The sequence below is a fragment of the Amphiura filiformis genome, chromosome 15 (assembly GCF_039555335.1).
Source record: "Amphiura filiformis chromosome 15, Afil_fr2py, whole genome shotgun sequence".
In the NCBI taxonomy this organism is placed as follows: domain Eukaryota; kingdom Metazoa; phylum Echinodermata; class Ophiuroidea; order Amphilepidida; family Amphiuridae; genus Amphiura; species Amphiura filiformis.
In genome coordinates, this window is record NC_092642.1 from 39768155 (window position 1) to 39794270 (window position 26116).

The 26116-nt window shown below is 36.4% G+C and overlaps 1 protein-coding gene across 1 annotated transcript in view; it reads left to right on the plus strand.

The window, feature by feature from the left end:
- LOC140170949 (cell division cycle and apoptosis regulator protein 1-like) overlaps window positions 1–15383 on the plus strand; it is a 46824-nt gene extending 31441 nt beyond the window's left edge. The window contains 9 exon segments of the mRNA XM_072194143.1: window positions 162–225; window positions 293–402; window positions 1781–1853; window positions 5805–5991; window positions 5993–6008; window positions 6669–6822; window positions 7674–7844; window positions 11347–11462; window positions 11464–15383. Coding sequence (XP_072050244.1) covers window positions 162–225; window positions 293–402; window positions 1781–1853; window positions 5805–5991; window positions 5993–6008; window positions 6669–6822; window positions 7674–7844; window positions 11347–11462; window positions 11464–11544 — 972 coding nt within the window. The 3' untranslated portion in view covers window positions 11545–15383.
- The last annotated feature ends 10733 nt before the right edge of the window (window positions 15384–26116 follow it).

The following is a 26116-nucleotide window of genomic DNA, read 5'->3' on the forward strand; positions in this document are numbered from 1 at the left end:
AGTCATGGTCTTAAATTAAATATAAGTTGAAAGCTTCTTATTGAAGCAAGATGAACAGCTTTGCAAATATACTATGATGAGTTGACAGACTTTCCCTGTATGGGTATTTGCAAACCAGCATATCTGAACTTCTTTCTAATGTTAACTTTTACTTTTTGCAGGACAAAGATAAGAAAGATAAAGACAAAGACAAGGACAAGTCTGATGAGCCTAAAGCCAAGAAGAGAAAGGCAGATGAGAAGGGGAATACCAAAGATGCTGACAAAGACCACAAGGTAACATCAATTAATATAAGATAAGAAAGATAAAGACAAAGACAAGGACAAGTCTGATGAGCCTAAAGCCAAGAAGAGAAAGGCAGATGAGAAGGGGAATACCAAAGATGGTGACAAAGACCACAAGGTAACATCAGTTAATATAAGATAAGAAAGATAAAGACAAAGACAAGGACAAGTCTGATGAGCCTAAAGCCAAGAAGAGAAAGGCAGACGAGAAGGGGAATACCAAAGATGGTGACAAAGACCACAAGGTAACATCAATTAATTCCGGTTTCAGAACATTAATGGGGATAAGTGAGACACGTGGGTCATGTGATAGTTATGATAAGTTTATATTGAAAGATTGTGTTCGTCAATTCAAGCTCAATCTTGTGAAATGCCTGGACATCAATCAATTGGCCGTTATGGTTCAACTATGCTTTCAGCATCTTTATTGCACTTGGGCCGTTCTGTTTTAGTCAAGAGTTTACCAAAACCATCTGACATTCATGCTCATAAAACCAGTGATTTGAATAAAATATAGAAGATAAATGTATTTGCTACATTAAATTAGGGGTTCTTAACCAGGCAGCCTGCCAGTCACTGATATTTGACCCTTGAAAAACTAGAGTTTATTTGGCCATCAAGCATGAATGCAGGGGATTGAGTTTTGAAAATAACAGGCGTGCTACAAATCACACTTCTGGAAATGTTTAGGTGGGTTGTCAGGTGTGCTATTAAATTGCACTCGGTAAGAAGCTTAGGAATTGAGGTGTGCTACAAATCACACTTCTGGAAATGTTTAGGTGGGTTGTCAGGTGTGCTATTAAATTGCACTCGGTAAGAAGTTTAGGAATTGAGGTGTGCTACAAATCACACTTCTGGAAATGTTTAGGTGGGTTGCCAGGTGTGCTATTAAATTGCACTCGGTAAGAAGTTTAGGAATTGAGGTGTGCTACAAATCACACTTCTGGAAATGTTTAGGTGGGTTGTCAGGTGTGCTATTAAATTGCACTCAGTAAGAAGTTTAGGAATTGAGGTGTGCTACAAATCACACTTCTGGAAATGTTTTGGTGGGTTGTCAGGTGTGCTATTAAATTGCACTCGGTAAGAAGTTAAGAATTGAGGTGTGCTATAGATCACACTTCTGGAAATGTTAAGGTGGGCTGCCAGGTGTGCGATTAAATTGCACTTTTCAAGTAAGAAGTTAAGGAATTGAGGTGTGCTATACATCACACTTCTGGAAATGTTAAGGTGGGCTGTCAGGTGTGCTATTAAATCACACTCGGACAGGCGAATTAAGGTATGCGATGGTTTGCGATCGCACTCGCGCGCCATAAAACTCAATCCCTGCGTATGTTTGAAATGTGTTTGATCCCTTTGTGGCCCTCAAAAAAAATAAAGTATAGAACCTCTACTATATATCACAATTACAGTTACTAATGCTCAACTTATTTTCATGCAAATGCTTTTCTTGGGGGTTTAATGTAATTGCATGTGTCTCTTATTTTTCACCCAAACAGGATGAAGATGAAGATGATGAACATGAGGATGAAGATGAGGGTGATGGCAAGACAGATGAAGAAAATGAAGAAGGTAATTAAAAGTGTTCCTTAATGCTTTGTCTGCATGCTGGCCATAGGCTTCAACAACAAAAAACCCAAGTTTTTGAGATTATTTCTCAAAATATCAAGAGCTGTCTCAAGAACCACTTAACCAATGGGTTTGTTTGTACTCATTAATGCATTTTTCATGCTGACTCCAAATATGGTCATTAAAGTGAATAATTCTGAAATTTTAAAAACATTTTGAATTTTTTTGTCTGCAGACGTCGTCCACGTGCAGAGAGTTAACATTTCAATTGCTGTATTTGTCCATTTACTGCTCAGGGCACTTATTTTTGATGGGTGCTTATTTTTTACATTGTTTAAGCCAATAATATGTAAAAAAAAAAGGCATGAACTATGCAATTATTCATCCATCATCATCAGTGTGTCATATGTTTCAGACCATGATTCAGATTTGGCAACTCTCAATTTAATTTATGCGCGCTACATATACATACATACATATACATACAAAAGTTTCTTAGGACGCAATTCGCCAAAGCAACATTGCGTTTACAAAAATAACATGAGCAAAATATACATAAGCAATAACAACCAGAAAGTCAGAACAAGTGTGTTTTTAAGAGTTTCTTGAAAGTGATTGTAGATGAGGCTCCTCTGATGTGTTGTGGTAGACCATTCCATGCTTTGGCAGCAACAACAGGAAACCTGTGTTCTCCAGCAACAGAGTTAAATCTGTCAATTGTAAGACGTGAAGGATCATTTGAAGATCTGAGTGGGCGAGCAGTAACATAATAAGAGAACATTTGAGCAATATAAGCAGGTGATTGATCATAAAGTGCCTTGTACACAAGAAGCAAGATCTTAAAAGTTACTCTGTGTGCCACAGGAAGCCAGTGCAGTTTTGATATTAATGGCGCAGCTTCAGTTCGACGACCAACAGCATATATAACACGCGCTGCACTGTTCTGTAGGCGTTGCAAACGGCTCATATTCTTAGATGACAGACGAGTATAAAGCGCGTTGCAGTAATCAAGGCGTGAAATGACCAAAGCACGAACTGTGTGATGACATGTGTCTGAATCAATAAATCTCCGGATTCGCCAGATATTTCTGATGTGGAATAAAATACAGCGCGAAGGTTGTCAATGTGAGAATTAAGTGACATTGTGCTATCAAAATAGACACCGAGGTTTCTGACGACTGTAGATGGTGTGATCTTTGATGAACCAATAGTGAGTTCAATGTCAGCTAACTGAAGATGCCTGATGTTGTAGGCAGAACCAGCGACAAAAAACTCGGTTTTAGCATCATTTAGCATCATCTACACGTGCACATTGTCCTAATAAAGCAATTTTCATTTCAATCATGGGCAAAAATAGTGTCAAATTCAAAATGTTTGCACGCTACACATGCACATTGTCCTAATAAAGCCTTTTTGGAAAGCTAGAAGACATGTACAGTCTCTAAAAACAAAATTGCATGTTGCAACTGCAATTTTTTCAGCTGTGCCCCTGAAATTTTATTTTTCCCCCCTTGACCAAGAAAGCTGGCTACGCCCCTGCTTGAAGGTCACCTGAATCAAATTTGCATTGTGGGATATGGTGCAGTCAATCTCATGTCTAGCCTCTTCTCTGCCAGTCTGCCCTCATAAAAAGAATACCACTTGATTAAATAGACAAAAAAGTGGCAAATTTCCAGATATTTGGCGTGGCCTTTAAGGTATTACCATGTCTACACACGATTACTACCAGATAAAGTCAACTCAGAGAATGTTAGCCCATTCTGCTGATGTGACCTATGAAAAGTCATACAAATCAACAAAAATCTATCCAACTTGTTGGCAATCATATTTTAGAGGGCATGTGAGTCCAATTTGATTGGTCTAAAAGTGCAGAATATAGCTGCTTAAAAATCAAGGAAAAGAAGAAAAGAAAACCAGATAGACAAAAAATTAATTTAAATTTCTCGGAGGGCATTTTGGGTCCAAATTTTGTCTTATAATTGTATGATATATATTGTTGTTAATCGTATTCAAAAAATTGATTTCAAAAATGTGCGACTTGTTTTTGTAACAAAATTCACTGAAGAGGGAAACAATTTTCCACTCAAGTTACAAAATTGACCAAAATAGCTGACAGTTGCCAAATTGTGGTTGTCATAAGTCGCAGGATGATAGTTCAATTGGGCTAACACATCACAAGTTTGGCTAACCTGTATCCAGCAGAATGGGCTATTCCATTTAAATTCCACATTCCCTGTGATTTTGGAAATATCTTCTACAGGGGGAGTAGGGATTTCAAATGGAATTAACTTAATATTAGACAGCTTTGTTCGAATCTCATACACCCTCTGAGAAAGATTCAACATGAATCTTCCATAGAGGATGAGTTTCCAATAAGAGTTGGTTAATGTTCTAATTCCATTTGAAATTCATACTCCTCCTGTGAAAGATATTTTTACAGTCTTCCACAGGGGGAGTATGGATTTTAAATGGGTTAGCCCAATATTATGTCAAGGCACTAACATAGTCATGAGTCATGACAACTCCATGCAGAGAGTAACATTGTATTATTACTTAACTTTGCTACACATCACTATCAAAGCAAGAACAAGTTTGGCTCACTGGTCACATTGAATACCTGTATTGTTTGGGCGAATTTACGGTCACCCCTGATTCGACTTGCCAAACAAAACATGATTTCTACGAATGTACCTGGGACATTTTTTTAGGTTGAAAAGACAATAGCCATAATCTAAATATAGCTTACATGTGCAACATTTTTCTTTAGGTTGATAAGACAGTAGTAAAAGTTTTAATATACAATAATAATTTTATGGCAACTGTATTATCCAATTGATACACTTGATTTGGCATGTCTTATGTAAAATCCATTCACTCTTGTGTGTTATGGTTCACCTCGTTGATTTCACTAATCACAAGTTCCAAGGGAGTACTCAAGAAGTCATAACAAGGATAAGAGACACACATAGTCATGGTGGTTAGCTGTATACAATTTAAATATTTTAGGTTCAAATATTATGGCAATTTATCAGTTGTTGGCTTTTAAACTTATCAAGTGTATTGTAAGTGTGGTTTGGTTTTTATCAATATTACCATCTCTCAATAACCTTCACAGTTAGAGCAAATGGGGTTTTACATACTGTACTGAAAAGTTAATGCAAGAAAAATAATTTAACATGGTTTAAACTTCGTAATCATTTCATTTTGGGTTTTGTTTGTGTGTTTGTGGGAATTTTATTGTGTGTTTATGGGTTCTTTTTTTGCTTCCACTAATTCACCAAGTGTAATACAGACTATTTTTCTAAATGGCGCTATTCAGCCATAAATGGGGTAAATAGCTTTGACTACCCAGGAGCCAAGCCCTTGGAAGTGACATGGCATGTTATAAGAGGTTGTCCTATTTTTGGTGTTTTCTATGGGTCATAGGCAATAACTTAAGTATTCCTTTGGTCATAAGGATTCAGAAAAAGCACAGTTTAACCTACCCGTGAAATACGGTTATACAATTCTTGCATTTGACCACCACAGGGGTCAACATTGTAAAAATGCTTAGATGAAATGAAATGAAATGAAATTGAACCATTATTATGTTTTGATAATAATGATAAAATTGGATGGTTTAATTTACGCCCAATATTTATTGGTCTCACTGTATAAGTCTCTATATAAGTCTAGTCTGTCTCGTCCAATAAAAGTCATAGCTTGACCATGGGCTCAATCGATCCAATTCTATATCAGAAATGTCTCAAATTGTTCCTCTTGCATAGCCAGCTATTTTCCAGGAAAGTTGGCATGTGGCATTGTGGGGATCAAAATCATGAAATTTTTGTAAAATTGTAAATTTTCTATTTGTTGGGGGTCCAAGATCGCTGACTGAGGGATATTTGCCCTCCTCGCCCTGCCACTGGTTCAACATAAGTAATCTTCTTATATCCTTAATCTTGTTTCTTGCAGAAGACAAAAAGAAGGAGGAGAAGAAGAAGGATGAACGCAAGCACCGTTCTCCGTCCACCGAGGCGCGACGTGCAAAGCAAGAGACAGTGGATCCACAACTACTGTTATCATGTATATACTTTGATCAGAATCACTGTGGTTACCTTCTGGAGAGAGACTGTGAAGAAATCATTCACAGCATTGGATTGCTTATCTCGTGCACAGGTATGAGTGTATTGTGGCAACTATACTCTGATCATCTCATAATCGGCAGGCCTTATAACATACAGATTAATATCAATATATTTTATTTGGAGAATTGTCTCTTGACATCTCGCCAAAAGTATTACAAATTATTAATTGAAGTCACATATTTCTTTAACACGCAAAATCTAGACAAGGCAGATCAACTATATCGCTTTTAACATGGGTCTACTTTCCGCGTGAGTGGTAAAAGCCTAATAATTCCTGCCGATTACAAGCTGATCAAAGTATAATCTATTCAGGGCTTCAAGCGGCTATGTATATCCTAATTTGCCTATATTTTGAACTCTTCCTATACTTTCCTAATTGTTACAAAATGTCATATAATTCCTGTATTTTTTATTGTATGTTGTGACAATCAAGCCCAAAGACTTGTATAAAGACTAATTAAATTTAGAGTGAAATTATATTTAAATTATATTACATGATTTGTATGAAGTGTTGAATGGTAAAAATGGAGTACTCACTTATATGAGAGACAGAGGGAGAGGAAGCAAGAGAGAGGGGGGAGGGAAGAGGGGATAAGCAAACCAATTGATTTTTAAGTTTGTTGAATGAAAAATTAAACCACCATGTGTAAACAGTGTAATACTTCAATAATCAATGGGGTTTTTTTTGCAGGTGCGCAAGCTGATACAGAAAGTGATTGCAAGGGATTCCTGGAGTTATAGACGTTTCACAGATAAGCCTAAGGATAGGAAGGACTCGGATAGCACTCAAGCTGCCATCAAAGTGGAGATCAACGGAAATCTTAACGACGAGGAACTTGCCAGAGGTAGGTTCAAATAGTTTGTGAAATTAATTGATGACTGCTCTAAATAAATGGAGCTTCTAAATGGCAGGATGCTTACATTTTTGATAAATTCTTGCTGTTGGGGGATGAATAAAACAAACCACGTTCTACAGACGGACGGACCTTTCAAGTCAGGTTGATCTGACAGGCGTTTTTTGTTTGCTTTGTTTAATAAAATCACAAAAATCTGTAACTTTTTCCCTCGCATTGCTTACTTTTGTTTATGTGGGACTTCAGTTGAATACTGTTAAATTATTAAAGTCAAATATTCTCAGTTAATCTGTATTGCATACAATAGACAGTTGAAACGTTGCCACATGCATGGACCAGTTCAATTTCAACTGATTTTGTTCACACACAGTTGAACTTTTGAATTCCAAAATACTCCGCACCTACAACCCATAAGTAATTAAGTATGACAGAACCTTCCCTGGTTTGATGTGAAACATTGTGTGGATCAAGAATGACTCAACATGTTGAAATGTTTGGTTTTACACATGGGTGAACAGATTTCAAATGAAGTGGAAACATTAACCCATTGTCTAAATCCAAATCATAAAAATTAGCCGGGCACTACTGGCAGAATAATCAGCCTCTAACAACTAATTTGATTGGTTGCAAAGAGGGAACTATCATGTATTGAGCGGGCTGGAGGGAATTAAGCTTATAATTTATAAATGCTAAGAGATCTAAAAGGTCTATCTTGATTGGTTGCTAAAATGATTATATCATGCAATTGACCAATCAAGGGCACTGTAAGAAGAGTATTAGCGCATATGGGGTTAAATTTGAACATATTTTTTATACCTACAGGTAATCAAGGCCTATTGGGTGAAACCAACATAGTGATAAAAAAGAAAAGAGCGAGCCTATAGCTAGCGAGGGGTTAGTCACCTATCAAGGTGCTGTACTGGATGTTGCCAATCTTCTGCAGAGAGTGGAAAAGGGTGATCACGATAGGCTCACCTCGGAGAAAAGAATACAAGAATTGGAACAACTCGTCGGTATGTATTTTGTCATGATAGAGTGTAAAGAGTTTATCTACAGTTACTACATTGGCCCAAAATAAAGAATTTTAATATTGACATCCATTTCTAATCCTTGCCCCCCCCCCCTCCTCCCCAGACTTTACATGTAAAATAAAATGGCTCACAAAAAATAAATAGATTTTAATTTGGATGTAAAATTCACACAAAATGCTTCATGGGTGATTAGAAAGATAATTAAATGCTTTTCATTCGGGCCATTATATTTCTTTTTTACTACCTTTCTAACTAGCAATATGGGGATGCAATATATTATTGTAAAGCTTGTTTTTAGGAGAATTTGACTGTCCAATTATCTCATTCAATTATTTCATAAAAGGAAAATGCTGACTTTATAGCCATTTGTCAAGGACAGCCATATGTGACCAGCTCCAACAAAACCCGGAACAAGTCGCCAGGCATGTTTTTGAGTTAAAGGCCTTTAAAGATGACATTCCCATAAAAAAAGTCAAATTTTGGAATTTTTAATTTCATGGTATTTGAACTTGGGACTAAGTGGACTTTCAAATCCTTGAAAGTATTTATTACAAAGAGGCAATATTTAATCAATAATTAACAGTTGAACTATGATAATCCCTATTCAATCCTGTGTAAAGCAGGAAACTAATTAGCCAATATCTCAGAATAGCAGTTCGGCAAAAATATCAAGTATCATTTACAAAATTATCCATATTTTGAAAAGTATCGATGCTATGTATATAATGTTGGTATCATTTTGAAGCTTATTGTCCTGTGCTTACATTTTATTCAAATCATGAAATGTCAAAATGCGACTTGTTCGTGGTTTTGTCAGAACAGGTCACATATGATTCAGTTAACCAATCTTCTGTGACCCCCATCTTGTCTCTCGATAATGGACCATTGGCATTTGTTCATCTGAAAGCCTATTTATCAGCAATAGACTATTCAATATGGGTCTATAGAATTTTGGGCCATTGTTAGTCTGTCTAAAGGGGTCAGGTTTTACTCTTTGAATAGTTATGGGTCATTGTAAAATGTCATGGTGCAGTAACTTTTTAATGACAAATAATTGAAATTTGGACAAAACTGAATTTTAGACTAGATTATGTTTTTCTTTATAAGTTTTGTTATTTGTTTGGTGTGTTTGCATTTGCTGGCTGTATGTTACACTCTTAATCAAATAGGGCAAGGTCTCATATACAGAAAAGGTCTTAAATACAGAGAAACGTTTAAGGGTATTACACCCCTGCCAAATTTTGTGCCTATTTTTGCATTTTTCTCAAAAATTATAGCGTATTGGTGACAAGTAAGAGATGTATATTATAGGGGCAAGGACTACAACTACTGCACTGGAAATTTTATTTCAGCACAGACAACAGTTGTGGAGTTACAGTCAAAAATGAGGGAAACCAATATTTGATCAATAAATCAATAACTACTTGCCTTGAGTTGCTGAATTTTCAGTGCAGTAGTTGTAGTCATTGCCCCTATAGTATACATATCTTACTTGTCACCAATGCGCTATAATTTTTGAGAAAAATGCAAAAATAGGCACAAAATTGGCCAGGGGTGTAGTACCCACTACCCCCTTAAAGTTACTAAAATGGTCTCAAATATAGAGAATGGTCTCAAATACTGAAAAAGGTATCAAATAAATGTATAGCCTACATTTATATTAATATCATAATGAGTTTGGCAGGTGGCAATTTGGATATGCCTTTTTGTTGCACATGAATTAGAGAACACAAGATCAGCGCTTAAAAGCTCTAGAGGGCAGCATATTAATTTTTATGTTTTGTGTGTCTGAACCTGAATATGTGTTTTGTATCTGAGTCATAATTTTTGGCCCCCACACATATGTGAGGCTTATGTTATCATCCAGGTGGTTGCCTGCCTGCCTGGTTGTTTGTTTTGTTTGGCTGGCTGGCTGGCTGTCCGGTCGAAAGCAAATTCATTAATCGGCTGTGGAACTCCAACGCAATAACCAATTAACTTCAAACTTGGTATGGTGATAGGATATGGTGGCCTGATGTGCTATATAGTTTTGTGTGCATATTTATGAATATTAATGAGCTTATTTGCATATTTTGCCTACATTTTCATTAAATCACTCTACAGCTTAAACACAATAACTGATCAACTTCATTATTATGTTTTCAGGGTTATTAGGAGTTAAGAAAACCTAATATTGATAATATTGAATGGCTTATTTAGCATGATACCATAACATATCGGATTCGTCATACAAATATCGAACTCGCCGCTGGCTCGTCCGATATTTTTATGACTCATCCGATATGTTATGGTATCATGCTCAGCCATCCAATATTATATCAAACTTGGTATTGTGATAGTATACAGTGCCCTGATGTGCTGCATAGTTTTTTGTCATGTTATTTGCATATTTCTGAATATTAATGAGCTTATGTGCATATTATTTGTATTTACAAGCCTTTGTTATTTACACACCTTTGTGTGGGGGTAATTCTAGTTGGGTGGTTTTTTTCCTCACTGATTGCATGTGCAATTTTTATCTATTTTAGTTAATCCTTCGTGGTAAAGTATTATTTATTTGAACTTTTTTAATTTTTGACATTATTCATTGATTTACATTGTACTATAAATGCTGCCATATTAGTATCAGTTTAGTCTTCAGTGTTCGCTCTCAAGTTGAGAGTAGCGCCATGTTGAATTTTGCAGTGGTGGTTTTAATCGAGTGCACTGACCTAATCCCGTAGGGGTGTATACATGCGTAGAAGGGCATGCGTATACACTGGCAGCCCAATCGCGTAAACGCACTGACAGCACTGTAATTAGCTCTCAACTTGAGATGAGACTATAGTTTGTATTTTGAACATTTTGTTTTAAATTAAACCGTAATTGGAAGTAAAATGTTGCCAATCAGAGGTGCTCCCCCATCATTGCCGTCAGTTCATCTTAGGCCATCGGTAGACGACGGGCCTTGGCTAAAAAATTGGGGGGGGGGGGTCAACAATAGATAATTTTGTTTGCACATGGTCGGTCAAATACTTTAAATCTTGGATATGTCTCTTCCTTTTTTTTTTTTTTTGTTAGCACATTGATTGATATATAAATGTAAAAATGCTGCGAAAAATGTTTCGAAAAAATATTTCCGGCAGTACATTTACAAGTTGTGCCCCCCCCCCAGTTTCGAAAACCTAGCTACGCCACTGTTGCCATTTGCCTTGCTTTGCTATTCATATATAATGGCTGTCAGTGCAAAATTGAAAAAGTGATAATTAGTATGAAATTGGTGTGAAAATCAACATTGGAAATGTTACAGTATTTGTAAGTTGATAGTGTTTCTATATTTGGAAATTTCTAAAGATTGAATCAGTTAGCAGGCCATTGCGCTCATGAAAGAAGGCAAATTGAGCTTTATATTTTTACGACTTTCTGTATTTTTAATAAAGATGTTACAATATATGCATTAAATATTGTGTTTGTGTATAATATTTGATTCCTTTTATCGCTTCAGAAAATCTCAAATCCAATGTCAGTTCCAGCGAGGACACAGCCCGTGGTATGAGCGCTGACCTCAACGACATCCGGAAGAAACTCTCAAGCAGCGAAAAAACAAGCAAGACTGCGGTGGGACGTGATCGGTGCCTCACAGAAAGCGCTAGATGAAGTCATGTTGAAATTCAATGAAGTTTTGGAGGACGACGACAAGTGAGAGAGGGCGCTTGTATTTGTACTTAATGTAAAATTTCAGACATTTTGTTTTTAAATGTATAAATGTGTCAGAACTGTCATTAATGATCATTGCTACTACCTCTATTACCCCCATCAAGAGATTTGCAGGGGGTCAGGTCAGTGATGAAATATGAAGTAAATAACCTCATCAACCTTGCTACCCATCCCAAAATTCCCAAACCTTTTTAATGAAGCATGGAAAAGCACATGATAGCTCAGGTAAAACATGTATAATATAATAATTTTACTTTTTCATCACCATGCATTCAAAATAAATGAAGTTTACTGATGCATGGTTGAACTTTTTTTGATCAATTTGCCTGTTAGCCAGGGTCTTGTGACAAGTGTACATCATTTTCACCAAAACTGCCTGTCCAAAATTTGACCCTGAAAACCTAAACCATACCTCTGCCCCTTCTGGGGGTTCAGTCAGTTTAAATAGCTATTGCTATGGCTTACATTTATTAGTTTGGTCCTGTTTTGAGTTCACAGAACTTAGTCAACCATTACTTTCAGAATTTAGCATATGTCATAGGCATTAATTTTGCCTGTCCCAGGAGCAAACTGCCCATCCAAGTGGATGGGTGGCTAGCTAACACCATGCCAGTTTTGGACAATTTGCTGTGGTTTACAACTTGCTCTGCAGTATTTTAACTTGCTAAGATGAATTTTAAGTACCGTAACCACTCTGGTATAAGCCCACCCCCGCCCCCCTAGATGGCAGATTTCACTTCAAAAAATGGGGGTGGGCTTATAACCGGGAGGGGCTGGTACTTGAATTTAGAAATAAGAAAAATCATCCCCATTTGTATATGCCCAATGTACCAGTAATTTGTATCATCTATGTCAATTTCTCTTTCTAAGTGTGGAATGTTAATTATCAACTGATTTTTTTTTATTTGTTCTCAAATGTGAGAGCAAAGCATTGATTTGATTCAAGAACTTGGCTAAAATTTAGTACTGGGCTTATAGCCGAGTGCACCCTTGTTCCCAGAATGTTTTGAAAAATAGGGGGTGGGCTTATACCCGGGTGGTTACGGTATGTCCACTATTCATTTCACCTTAATAATTGGGCTATTCCATTTAAAATCCACACACCCTCTGTAAGATTTCAATGCCATCTCAATTCCAGTTGCGCCTTATGGCCAATCCAGCTGGAAATGTTTGCTGGCAGTCCGTATGTGAAATTCCAGTTGATAATTGATCAACTTTATCAAAACCAGCAGAATTTTGCACAATTTGTCTAGAAATTAGGAAACTTTAATTGGAATTCTAAAGTCTTTCAAATCTTTTTTAATTTTTATGGATGAAAATGGCTAGATTAATTTGTTTAAAAGTTTAAACAAAATCATCCACTGTAGGGGTGATGGTTTTCAAGTGGAACAGCCCATTTCACCTTAATTTGACCATTTCTCCAATTTTGTTAACAAATTATCAAAGGAAACCAAAAAAGGTTTGTTTTAAAAGCTACTTTTATTTACTTCAGAAGTAGTTTGTAAATCTATTAATTTGCAAGAATCCAAGTTATTTTTCAAATGCTTAATTGGAAGGGGTGCTGCAGTTTTGGATTCAATTTTTTAACATCAGAAGTCAGAGTTACCAAATATTATCAGCCTAAATTGTTGCACAAACCACCCCAAAGGCACCCAATTTTCTCTTTGGTTTCTACAGGACAGGAAATTGCTGAAAAATAACATGTATATCGTCTGGACTCTTTCAAAAATTGGTGAGGGAGGCCCTTATTGTTTGTTATCATGTTATTTTTTTAACATTCATTTCTGTGTAAAATTGCAATTGCAAAGTATTTGTCAACACATCATAAAAATAAGGAGGCCCCTAATATTTTCGTTATTTCCCCCAAAGCCCTACCCCTAGAGTGTTTCAATGTGTTTAATAATAACATCTATTAACATGTCTTTTCATTGCAATAATTTTAGAAATAAAGTCAAGGAGCAGAGAAGAAAAATAACAAATGTATTTGAAAATCTCCAAAAATCGGTGAGGGCAGGGACGATATACATGTTATTTATTTTACTTGGCCTTGATATATGTGACAGAAAATGGTCAAAATCTTCAAAAGTCACCCAATTGGGCTACCATATTGCAGGTTTGGCAACCCTGACAGTAGTTTGACATATAAGTTCTGTATAACAAAACATTTTAGGGATCAAAAGAATGATAGATGTGTTATGCAGGAAATGATTTTGAGCTATTGTACGTGCCATGTTCACTAACCTGTTCCAAAGTTAATGGAGTGTATCAGTATTGTGTATGCAACATGGTCGTCTGTTTTGTAACAAATAATGGTGTCTCTTTCCACATGCCTGCCTTCTTACTTTGCATTCAGTAGATAAATGGTTAATGAAATTTGAATTGAATCAAAATACTGGACTTACTATTTTTAGCAATGCTATGTTGCGTGTGATACCATCACACTTCATCAGGCACTTGATCCGCTGGATTGGTCATGTAATGAAGTGTGATGGTATCACTTGCAACGTACCCAAGTCCAGTATTTTGATTCAATACCAAATTTCTTGTTACTACAACTGGATGACTGGGAACATTCATCAATAAATTGGTTAATGCTGCGTTGATGGCTAAAGACTGACTGAAAAAGAAAGGTCTTCCTTATATTTGTTTTTGAAGTATTAAGCCGTATCCAGAATGCCTAGGTCAATGTTATAAGCATGTTTGGACTTGCTTCAGTGAGCCATTCTATTTCAAATCCACACTACCCCCGTGGATGATTTTGGAAATATATTCCACAGGAGAGTATGTTTTTCAAATGTAATTGGTCAGAGTTCATCATTTTAAACCCCTTCTCCCCTGTATTATGGCTTTACCTGTATCTTCCACAACTGGAGTGAATATTTTAAGTGGAAGTTTCCCATTTGTCTATTCTATTTGAAATTTATACTCCCTCTGTGGAAGACTTTAGCTAAATCTTCCACAGGGGTAGTGTGGCTTTTAAATGGAATCGCCCAATTTGCAATGTTTGATGTAGATGGCAATAGAAATTTTGTAATATTTTTTGCTAGCATTTAATTTTTAAGTTGTTTTAAGTGACACAATCTGATCCATTCAAACCAAAGTCAAAAATTTTGAAATCCGAGTTACTACCAGCTCAATACTTGCAGATGTTGAAATCCCACATCACTGGCCACACCACTCCACGCCATACATAAATTCTCCCAGTCACATTTCCCCAATATGAAATTTAAAAAAGGTAAATTTTAATTTTACTTTTTTAAAGTTTGGCAGAGGCGGGTTCGAACTCACGGCGCACCACGCCGCTTTGGATATGCTCTATGAGCCTAGCCCCTTAGACCACTCGGCCACTTGTCTTGATGGAATCTATTATGAAACTTATTTGAAGATATAATCGCAACTTCTATATAGGCCTACCACATGACAAGCAAAAGCAGAATGTGCAATAATTTAGCATTAAAATTTTTCTTATTCTAACAGCAAGCGTTTCTAGAATGCAGTATGGCGAAATGTGGTGTAATCACTGGCATACTTGGTTGCAAAGTTACAAACTGTTTATTTGTTATTTGTTATGTTTTCATTGTATTTGCGCTCTATATTTTTGCCTCTATCTCAATTTCATTATTGCAGACTTTGGATTCATTGGATGAGATCATGTCACATGTGAGAGGGTTGTAGCTCTTTTAACAAATGATTTTTTTTCATCATCAAAAGAGCAAAAATAAATCAACATTTTTTAGTGTATTCCCAATCCTTCACCTTCACTAAAAACATTGTGCCCAGAGCCTGCGCTCTAATTCATGAATTGGGTAGTAAAATTAGCCGGCACTTAAGGTGGTTCTGGACCCATTTTGGAAGTGCTCTATTTATGTTTTAAACATATTAATTGAGTAGGGCAGAGAACACTGATCCATATGCCTTTTGTTTGAAGCTAATCGGACATACGGTTTTCATAATAAATACATTTTAAATGTCTTTGTATTGTATTGTTTTTATCAATAATCAATACAGTTAATGAGCTAATATGACTTGAAAGTGCTCATTAATATGTAATTTTTGCCAATATTTTGCTAAAATCCAATGCATAAATGTTCGTAACATTTTTATTTAACAGAATATTGGTTTCAAACTTGGTCAAAGTGTTCCTAATGACTTCCAGATAATTTATGCATAATTAATGAGCTAGCCGCCCTAATTTGCATAATTAATTAGCATTTATGCAAATTAGCTCATTAATTATGCAAATATGCAAATGAGGGGCGGCTTCACTATATAATACATTAGAACATATTAGAAACACTTTGACCAAGTTTCAGGGCAAAAGTATGCAAAATAAAAGTACCATGAACATTTATGCATTGATTTTTAGCAAAATATTGGCAACAATTACATATTAATGAGCCTTTACAGTCCTTTTAGCTCATTAACTATATTGATTATTGATAAAAACAATAAGATACAAAGAAAATATAATTTGATGTAGTATAGAAACCGTATGTCCGATTTGCTTCAAACAAAAGGCATATTGATCAGTGTACTTTACCCTACTCAATTAATCTGTTTAAAACATGCTCAAAGCATTTCCTTATTTCTAGAAAATGCATCCAATACCACCTTAACTTGCTACAACCCTGATATGTATCTACTACATACAATGGGTTAAAATTGGAGAATAGGCCTGCTATTCATTGCCAGTGTATTGTTCTGTGGTAAAAGAGACGCACCTACGATGATAAAATGATGTATTGAATACCTGTGTGTTTTGTAGTGTGATATGGATGCACAAACACAACACATTAAGCTGGATCAAAACCAGGATTTCTATTCTGGGAATGGAGACACAAGTTGTACGCTGTAGGTAACAAGCTCTGACTGTGCTTTGTCAATGGAAAAAAAAAAACCCAAAATAATGACAAGATAAAGATGAGGAATTCAATGAAACAAACTTCCATGCCTTGTTGGCCAAGGGCATTCTGTTAACATAAAAAGAAGACAATGGTCATGATTCATTAGGTCGCTCTCCTTGCACTTCTGAAGCATTAAGCTTGAATGGGAGAAAGATATTTGGAATAATTTGTTGAAAAAATAGTCAATGTGCCGACAAGTGTGGAATTGATTTACATTCAAAAAAAGGGAATAAAAAACAGGTTACGTACATTAGAATATTGGCATTGTAAACACTTCAAACTTGGTAGTGTAAGGGGCAAGGATTTCAGCAATAGCATTTAACTTGCTAATTCGCCAGCGAAGTGGTTACATAACTCCTGGTAACTGGATCACGCACCTTTTGGAATTGGTAGTACATACCATAGACTTTGTGTTGTGATCATTTTGATCGTGGTGCAGAACTCAAAAGCGTGATCCAGTTGACATAGTGATAATCGGATTATACATAACACTTAGCTGGCGAATAACAAAATTACCTCATTTTGCTTGGTTGGACACATAGGCCCTATGGTATATAAAATAATTTATTATAAGACTCTTGGGTTTTGGCAATGGTTTGCATTCAGTATATTATTTGTCATATTTTTGTGATTTCTTAAAATTATTCTAAGCAGCACCAATATTACCTTATATTTTTCAAATCTTATTTCACTTTGTATTGTATTTTTCCGTGCTTTGTTAGTATTCTGTATAGGAATGGGCAATTCTAGTTTTAATCCATACAGCTCCCTAGAAGACATGACCGTAATATTCCACACAAGGGTGTAGATTCCAAATAACTAAATTCTAAATATATACTTATGCCTTGTGCGAAAGATTAAGGTTGTGTCTTTCGCAGGGGGTGTATGGATGTCAACTGGAATAGTGCCATGCATCAATTTGGACTTTGTTTTAATGAGGCAAGGTAGTACAATAATTTTGCAGCACAAAATTTTCATAATTAAAAAGAATCGTTATTTTTGCAGCATGTATTTTTTGCAAAATTGATACATTTTTCTTCCACGCCAGTAGGAAAAGGAAATATTTGCAAGCATAAAAATTTTTTGTCACTCGCAAAATTCGCTAAATTTTATGTACAAAAACATTTTATGCTGTACAGTACTGTGTTGGGTATGATAAAGAGTTTTGGGCCACATTTGACTCATGTTCATGGCTTTGTACAAACCAGGGGCATAGCCATGATTTATTTTAGGGCAGGTTTTGGAAAAAGTGGATCTTTTCCCAAAATGTTGAGACTTTTGACGTCTAAGAAAGCATAAAGAACATGATTTTTTCACTTGCTACGCTCGTAAATGGGCAAATTTGGACCTTTTTTGAACGAAAAATCCTCGCAAAATGCTGGTGCAAAACAGTTAGAGCCACCAAAGTTTGTTATGACTTTCGACATGTTTGTGTAAAAGAGTATTCATTTTGCCTTCAATAATTTAGGGCCTATTAGGTTGTCATGTAATATCTTGGTCAGAGGGCTAACTGACAGCAGTAGCCACTGACATTCTTTACATACAAAACTGATCCCATGTATAGGCAGTGGCGGTGCCAGGAATTGAGGGGGTAAAGTGAAATTCAAGGGGGCAAAATCAACCAATTTTGTGCAAAATTGCCGCAAAAAGTGGAAATTGTCGTAATTTTGGGTTTTACTGGGGAAACAGGGAAAGAGTTCTGACTGGGGATTTGGCCCCTGCCCCCCCCCCTCCCCGGTGGCGCCGTCACTGTGAACAAGACAAACTGGATTTGAAAGGTGATGGTTATGAATAGCAGAATTCTGCAGACTACTACTTTTTTGCAATTATGATTTCAATTTATCATGTAGTTGTAATGTAAATGACCTAATTTCCATGTTGTAATAACTTTGTCATATTACTGTCCAATAAAACCACTCATGGTGTGAGTTTTGAGATACCTTAATTGATGAGTTTATTTCTACTTGTATGTCACTAAAACCTTTGTATTCAGAAATTAAAGGAGTAGTTTGTGATTCTAGCATCTTTTTGAATGACATTTTCATTAGATATCCACAAAAAAGCTTATTCCTAAAATGCCAGTTCATTCCAATTTTGCGTTTGCAAGTTATACTCGATTATGTGTATTAGACTGCTCCATAGGCCACTGTGTTGTATAAATTTCGTGGGGTATGGGCGAACTTGAAGTACAGGTATCTGGAGAGGGGAAACAACAAGTTACCCCAAATCACAGCGGCAGGTAGTGACTGGGCCGCCAAGTGAGAATATATATTTATTTTGGACGGTTCGTGTTTGTTTTAAATTGTGGGGCGTTTTTCCAAAATTTGATATTTTTGGTGATATTTCAAAAAAGCGACATGCCAAAGACAACTCTTTGGGCACATAGTTACACAGCCGTGATGTTAGTCACGACTGTGTCTTTTTTCTTACAGGTTCTTTCTTCTTTCTTTCTTTCTTTCTTCTTTCTTTCTGCCGACCATTACATTTGCTCTAGCACTCACATGCTTGGACCGATTTTGACCTGACTTGGTCACAGCCATCATTGTCCATGCCCCTACATGTCACATGCAACTCATGGGGTCAAAGGTCACGAGGGGTCATAGGGGTCAAAAACGTGATTTGAGCTCAAAATGCTTCTTCTCCCATAGATTACGAGGGACAGTGACGCAATTTGCACACATGCATTGTTATTACCCAATGTCTATAGGGTCCTCACAGATTTGGGGTCAAAGGTCATTAAGGGGTCACTTCCGGTATAAAACGAAAAAACTTAAATTTTTTTTTATTTGCTAAGAAAAACATAGGACAGTAACGGTATGTTCACACATAAATTGTAGTTACCCTGTGTATGTGTGGTATTTTTTAATTTAGGGTCAAAGGTCATTAAGGGGCCACTTCCGTATAAAATGAAATACCTTTAAAATGCTTCTTCTCCCACAAATTACGTAGGACAGTGACACCACTTGCACACATGAATTGTTATTACCCAGTGTCTATGGGGTCCTAACAGATTTGGGGTCAAAGGTCATTAAGGGGTCACTTCCGGTATAAAACGAAAAACCTTCAAAAAATTTTATTTGCTAAGAAAAACATAGGACAGTAACGGTATGTTCACACATCAATTGTGGTTACCCAATTCATATGTGGTATTTTTTTTATTTCGGGTCAAAGGTCATTAAGGGTCACTTCCGCCTGAGACGAAAAACCTTCAAAATGCCCCTTCTGCCACAAATAACATAGCAAAGTGATGCCATGTGCACCCATGCATTGACATTAGCCAATGTCTATGGGGTTTTCATATATTTTGGGGTCAAAGGTCATTGGGGGGTTACAACACGGCTGTGTTCGTGGTCTTAGACCACAGCTAAGTCTAGTTTGTTATTGTTATTGCAGTTCTTTTCCACATACCTACGTCACCATTCACTTACTCAAAAGGCCTTAATTTTTCATACAGGGAGTTTGAATTTCAAATATGGTTACCTGAATGGGTGAGTCCATTTGAAATTCACACTCCTTGTGTGGAAGATTAAGGTCATGCCTTCCATAGGGGGTGTACGATATATGTACATATACCAGCCTATTGAAATTAACACACACAGATTGAATTCAGCAAAAAGGTCACATCATTATTAAGACCAGACCTTTTTAAAGGTCTTAAAAGACCTTTTGGAATTCACTTATCAATGAGAATTATTTTCAGGCTTTTGCCTGAATTAGGCAGTTTTGTTGTCCAAATTTACGCATTTTTTTCCAGCTTGTTTTGGGCCTTTTAAGGCTGAATTCACATGCTTTTTCAGGCAGTTTTCAAAAAAGCCATTCATGCCTGATGGAGTGATGGCTTGCAGTAACATGTCTCGCGCATGCGCACCGCTGTACATGTGTATCATTGAATCAGTGACATATAAACTGTTTGCATATCGCTATTCGTCTTGCGTCTTATTTATACGTTATACAACCCAGCTGCATGAAGCTCCGCTCTATATTAATACATGTACAATGAGCTAATACCTTGGATTTGGAGGGTTTTTTGGCCAAATTTTTTCATTTCAAAAATACCAATTTTAAAGACTTAAAGACCCATTCAGTGATCGCAGCGCAAGTGCAAAAAAACTTGAACTTGTTTATAAATTGCTTAAAAGTGACCTGATAAGTCATTCAAATTGTCATTTGGTATTTTTTAAATGAAACATTTGGCGAAACACAAAGAAAACAGCAGTATTGATGAAGTTGAAGCCCCATTCAAAAACATGTAGCTAATTTATACATTATACTGTCAGTATATAAAATACAAATTCATGTGAAATGTCTTATTTTGTCTTTTGGCTTTCGGCTATGTTAGCACATCTATGACAATGACAAAGGTACTAAAATCTGAATTTGGATGATTTTAACAATCTTCCGGATGAGCAAATCACTGAATGGACCTTCAATCCTTCACCTTGAAGCGAATTCCTGAATGGACCTTCAAGTTAAAGTCATATTTGGAAGCAGGGCAGCGTGTCATTTTTAGCCAAAAGGCCAATTTCCATTTCAAAAATACCAATTTGAATGACTTAATTTTTCACCCTGAAGCAAATTCCTGAATGGACCAGAGGCAAAAAAGAAGTAAAATGTATTGTTCTGAGACCCTTTGGTGATCTATTTATCTCCAGTGAGCAAAGCATTGTGTAGGATTGTGATTGCATATATTATATTGTTAGCCACTAGAGTGAAACTGCAGTAAGGCTGGCATATTTAACTTCTAGTGAAGAAAAAAAATTGTATGGCTATAAAGTTACAGCCAATAATTAATAGTTTTTCGATATGCAATGAGTGTGATTGCGGTGATTTGAATTCATATCGTTTGTTGCAGGGGCGTATACTAAGATCTATGGTGCCACAATAATCTTTTTTAGGTTGTGATAATAAGGCTTTAGTGCGAATCAAGATTCTAGTTCGATGACCCACAGTCTAAAGTCGTTAACACATGAAGCTGAAATGTCCAAATGGGTTGTGATACCAGATGTGGTTGCAACCAGTTTTCCAGTGGTCATAGAAAACTAGAGAGAGGTCATTAAAAGTTGCATATCATTATTTCCATGCCTGGAAAATTTGGAAATAAATTTCTAAAGGCCGACATACACAAGGCAATTTTCCAAGCAATTGCCTGTTGCACAGACCTTGTAAAAAGATTGTCCGTGTATTTTGGATTTGCAAGGAATTAATCCCCGTGCATCAGGCAAATTAATCCCCCAAGCAACAGGCAAAAAGGTAGAGACATGCTCTACTTTCAAGGTTGTTGCATGCAATCTAACCTCCTCCAGCCAATCAGCTGAGTGAACACCGGCTGGTCACTGCATTCATTTGGGAATGTGTAGGGACCAGCTTGATTCACCATCCACAACATGATAATGTACATTATACACTTGTAGGCCTATGTGGTTGTTGGTGGTGGTGTTTAGCCCTTTTAATCTTCGTTTTCCTTAGCCTTTTCTTTATGGAAAATTGTATAGATATTCAGGAGAGGATGGCAATCTTTTGCTTTCAGGACAACACATGAGCCATTTTGATATGATTACGAAAATCATTAACCACTACTTATGTTTTGAGTATATCCCCAAACCTATGATCACGCTCAAGGAATTGCAAGGGCCAGCATTTCTTCGTGAATTTTGATCAATTGCTCAGCTTCATGGTCAGTGAGCACATAATCTCACCCACTAAGTAATGGGCCTTGCAATTGAAATTGCCTCGTGTACGCCCACCTTTAGCTCTAGTTTAGAGTCCTGGTAAAATCACAACCAGTCAAGCATCAATAGCCAGTAGTGACCAGCCTGTGCCGAAATTCCCAGTTCCCTCACATTGCGAGCTAGATGCTTGCTTCACTCGTGACTTGCGCTGCCATACTTGCAATTTTAATAGACAATGGGGTCAGAGGGAACTGAGCCAATTCTTTAAATTTGTATAAAAATCACCTTGAAAATTGATCTTTTGATGCACATTATGAAGATTAGAAAAGTCGAATCATGAGCAGTATTATTAGAAAGAAAAACTAGTGTTAGATATGATATAGCTAGAAAGTTGATATTTGCATATTTAGTTTCTAGTTTCTAGTTTTGCCATGTACCACCATCACAGATTAATTTTATGGCTAGTCTGGAGGGAGGGGGTTGTAAATACAATATTGATAGAAAGTTGATATTTACCCATTTAGGGGGCTGGCATTTTCTTCGTAATGGGGCTCCCAAATTTACAAAAAGTCGGTGTCAATAAAATTACGGCCCCCCCCCCTATTTCGGCAACAAAAATTTTATGATCCCACCAACACCGACACACCTTACCCCATAAACAGGCTAAACTTGTATTGAAATCAGTCTTTGTATAAAATAAACACACTATCTGTGGTAATCTTGTTACTCCCTACATTTTGGTCATCAAAAATTTTATATGACCCCCTCTATTTTTTCTTTCCAAAATGTATGACCTCCCTCCCCCAGTATATTTGGGAGCCACCCCTTCTGAAGAAAATGCCAACCCCCTTTAGGTTCTTAATTAAGCGTACACCACCATCGCGTATTAATTCTGAGGGGGGGTACCCCTTGGGCTCCCCAGAATTTCCAGTCAAGTTGCATTTGCCATCATGAGGGGGCCCTCCCCGTTGGTGCTACTCTGAAGCTACTTAGAAGGAGCTTCATGAAGAACTGCAATTACTGTACTACTAGAAACCATACAGGTTTTCAGTTTATATTAATAATTACAGTATAGCCCACAGGGTTCGGTTTCCGGCAAAAACCTGTTTTTGCCTCGTTTAATCCTGCAAAAATGGCAAAAACTTGTAAGTAGTCGGTCAAATATTTAAAAGTAACACAGAAAGCTCATAAACAATAACACAACTTTTGATCAGTCATTCAACATATTTTTTGTCTCATGAAGTCCTTAAAATGAAGAAGTTTTGAATTTGACATGCCACATTGCAGTTAAATGCACTTGTGAGCAATGAAAACCTAGGCCTTTAATTTCTTAATATGTCACTTATAATTACCAAATCTGGCCTTGTTACACTCAGAAAATTATTTTTTGTAACTTAAAAATTTGTTTTGAGATGAAAAAAGTGAAATATTCATCAAATTTTTAGTTTTTGCCATTTTTGCCAGCAAAAACTGTTTTTGCCAAAACTGTTTTTGCCAAGTGGTTAAAACCGCGGGTTTTTCCACCTGTGGCAAAACCTACAAACCCTGATAGCCCAATTCACACAAGTAATGAAGTCTCCAATGAAAAAAACAGTCATAGAATTATATAATTTGGTCATGGAAAAGAATGTTTAGTTTCCAGAAGGTGCGGGTTGCATACGATGAACCTATAATGATATTGAACTTCAAGGTTACCTGTGTAAATGATAGAGCATTTAATGGAGCGTACTTAAGGTGATTGTCTGGACACAATGTGGCAATATTCAACTCAATGCACTGCTTATCCTCCCCCGCTCAAAATAGTTGTCAGTTAATGGTATATTCAGTGGTCCCAGAGTAAATGAGAAAAAAATACAATTGTGAATAAGGTGAAGGATATGCTATTAAAATTGTCATCAGATATTTTTGAATTGAAAATTTGGTCAAAAAAAAAAGAGAGGAAAACAGCAGTATTGAATAAGTTGAAGCCCTATTCAAATATATGTAGCTAATTTCTGCACTTAAGTAGAGAAATTAAATTCTAGTGTAAAATGTCCTATTTTGCCTTTAAAGGGCATTTAAGTGATCCACAGCCTCATCCCCCACTTTTCTCAAAAAAGTTGAGATTTTTATATCACTGGAAACCTCTGGCTACATAATGTTTATGTACAAAATATTTCTTGCAGATTAATTCGTTTTGCAAAGATATCGTGAAATTTGAATTTCGTTCTGGTGCACCAGAACGAAATTACAACGCATTGTCTATGGAGCACATACACATAATCATGCATAACTCATAAACGCAAAATCGGAATCAACTGAAATTTTGGGAATAGGCTTTTTTCAGGATATGTACTGAAAAATGTCATAAAAAGAGGATGCTAGGATCACGAAATCCTCCTTTAATGCACAATTTCAGCTTAACCACTTGCAGGCTGTATGTGAGCATTATCTATATGCTACTACCAAAGGCGCAAAAAATGAATTTTGATGATTTTCTGAATGAGCAAATCACTGAATGGGCTTGTGAGCTTGCACACCGTGTTGAAAGGAGGAATATTCCAAATTCTAGATGCAGGTCCCAGTATTATTCTGTGATTTCTCCAGCCAGTTACCCTTTTAAAATAGACTTTATTGTATTCTCTTTGGTGACTGTGATGTAAGTGCTATTAAATAAAACTATTAAATTATTATCTGATGCTTGATTTTTGATGATGAAAGGTAAAATTGATCATAAGTCTTCGTAAAAGGAATCTCTGAGTATTAGTTACGTTTCTCAAATTTCAGATTCTGGCTTTTTAAAAAAAAAAAATGTAATCAGCTGTAAAAAAAGACCCGATTGGGAAAAAGAATAGTATTGTTCCCATGCAAGAAAGGCGATCAAATTAATTAATCATGCTTGATATTTTTTGCCAGCAGTCAGTGTTGGGATGTCATTAATACCAGTTAAGAGTCATCATTTCCTTAAATTCCTCTACTGTAGGTAGGTATGCTAGCTAGGTGAATTCAAATTTGCCATCAAACTGCATCATTTTATATATCAAATCAAAACCCTTGAGTAAACAAAGCCAAAACTGAAAACCATTTTTTCATAGCACTTTCCGTAGCAAAGTTACATCTTGTCAAAGATTGACTTTCATCAAAAAGTTTCAGCTAGCAAAATTCCCCAAAACGGCATTTCGGGGGTGTTTCTAGATCTTAGTCTTAGCAGCTTTTTTTAATGGAACTGCTATCCAAATCCTCTAAAATTCCATGTGCGAAAGTGACTTATCACCATAAAAAATCATATATTTGGGTCAAGTGAAGTATAGAAAACATATTTATGTACGCTTCTTCTTGCCAGTTGTTTTAAATTTCTATGTAAATATGCATTGACATTGTCGGCGAATTTGGCTGACTAGCAAATGTGTTAACTAAGGTTTGCCTGGGTTACCTACTGTAGGCCTATCAAGTTTGTTATAATGATTCTTAGTATATTCTGTGCTTAAAAGCAAGTGTAAATTGACAGGATTGAATAATATCGAGGGGTTGGAGCCAAAAGGCCCTAAGTGCATTTTTGCCCAAAATGAGATTTTGGTACCAAAATAATCTTTACAACACTGGGCACCTTATGATTGTATAGCCATAATGAAGCTAGAGCCACAGAAATTGTTATCAGCCGAGCGAAAATGTAATGCCTTAAGTGCAACCATAGGGTCTATGTGGCAACACTACTGTATGAATTTGTGAGAGCCAGAAGACCCTAAGTACAAAAATACCTCTTAAAATGGCTTAATGCACAGGGCTGTCTGGTACCAAAATAATCCTTACAACACTGGACATCTTCTGATTGTATACCATGAACAAGTTATGGCCACAGAAACTGTTATCAGCCAAAATGTAAAGCCCTTAGTGCAACACTATTAAATGCATGAATGTGTGAGAGCCAGAAAGCCTTAGGTACAAAGGTGAGTGTATCATTAAATGGTGGGCCTTTTGGCTCTGACCCCTCGATATCAGTGATAAA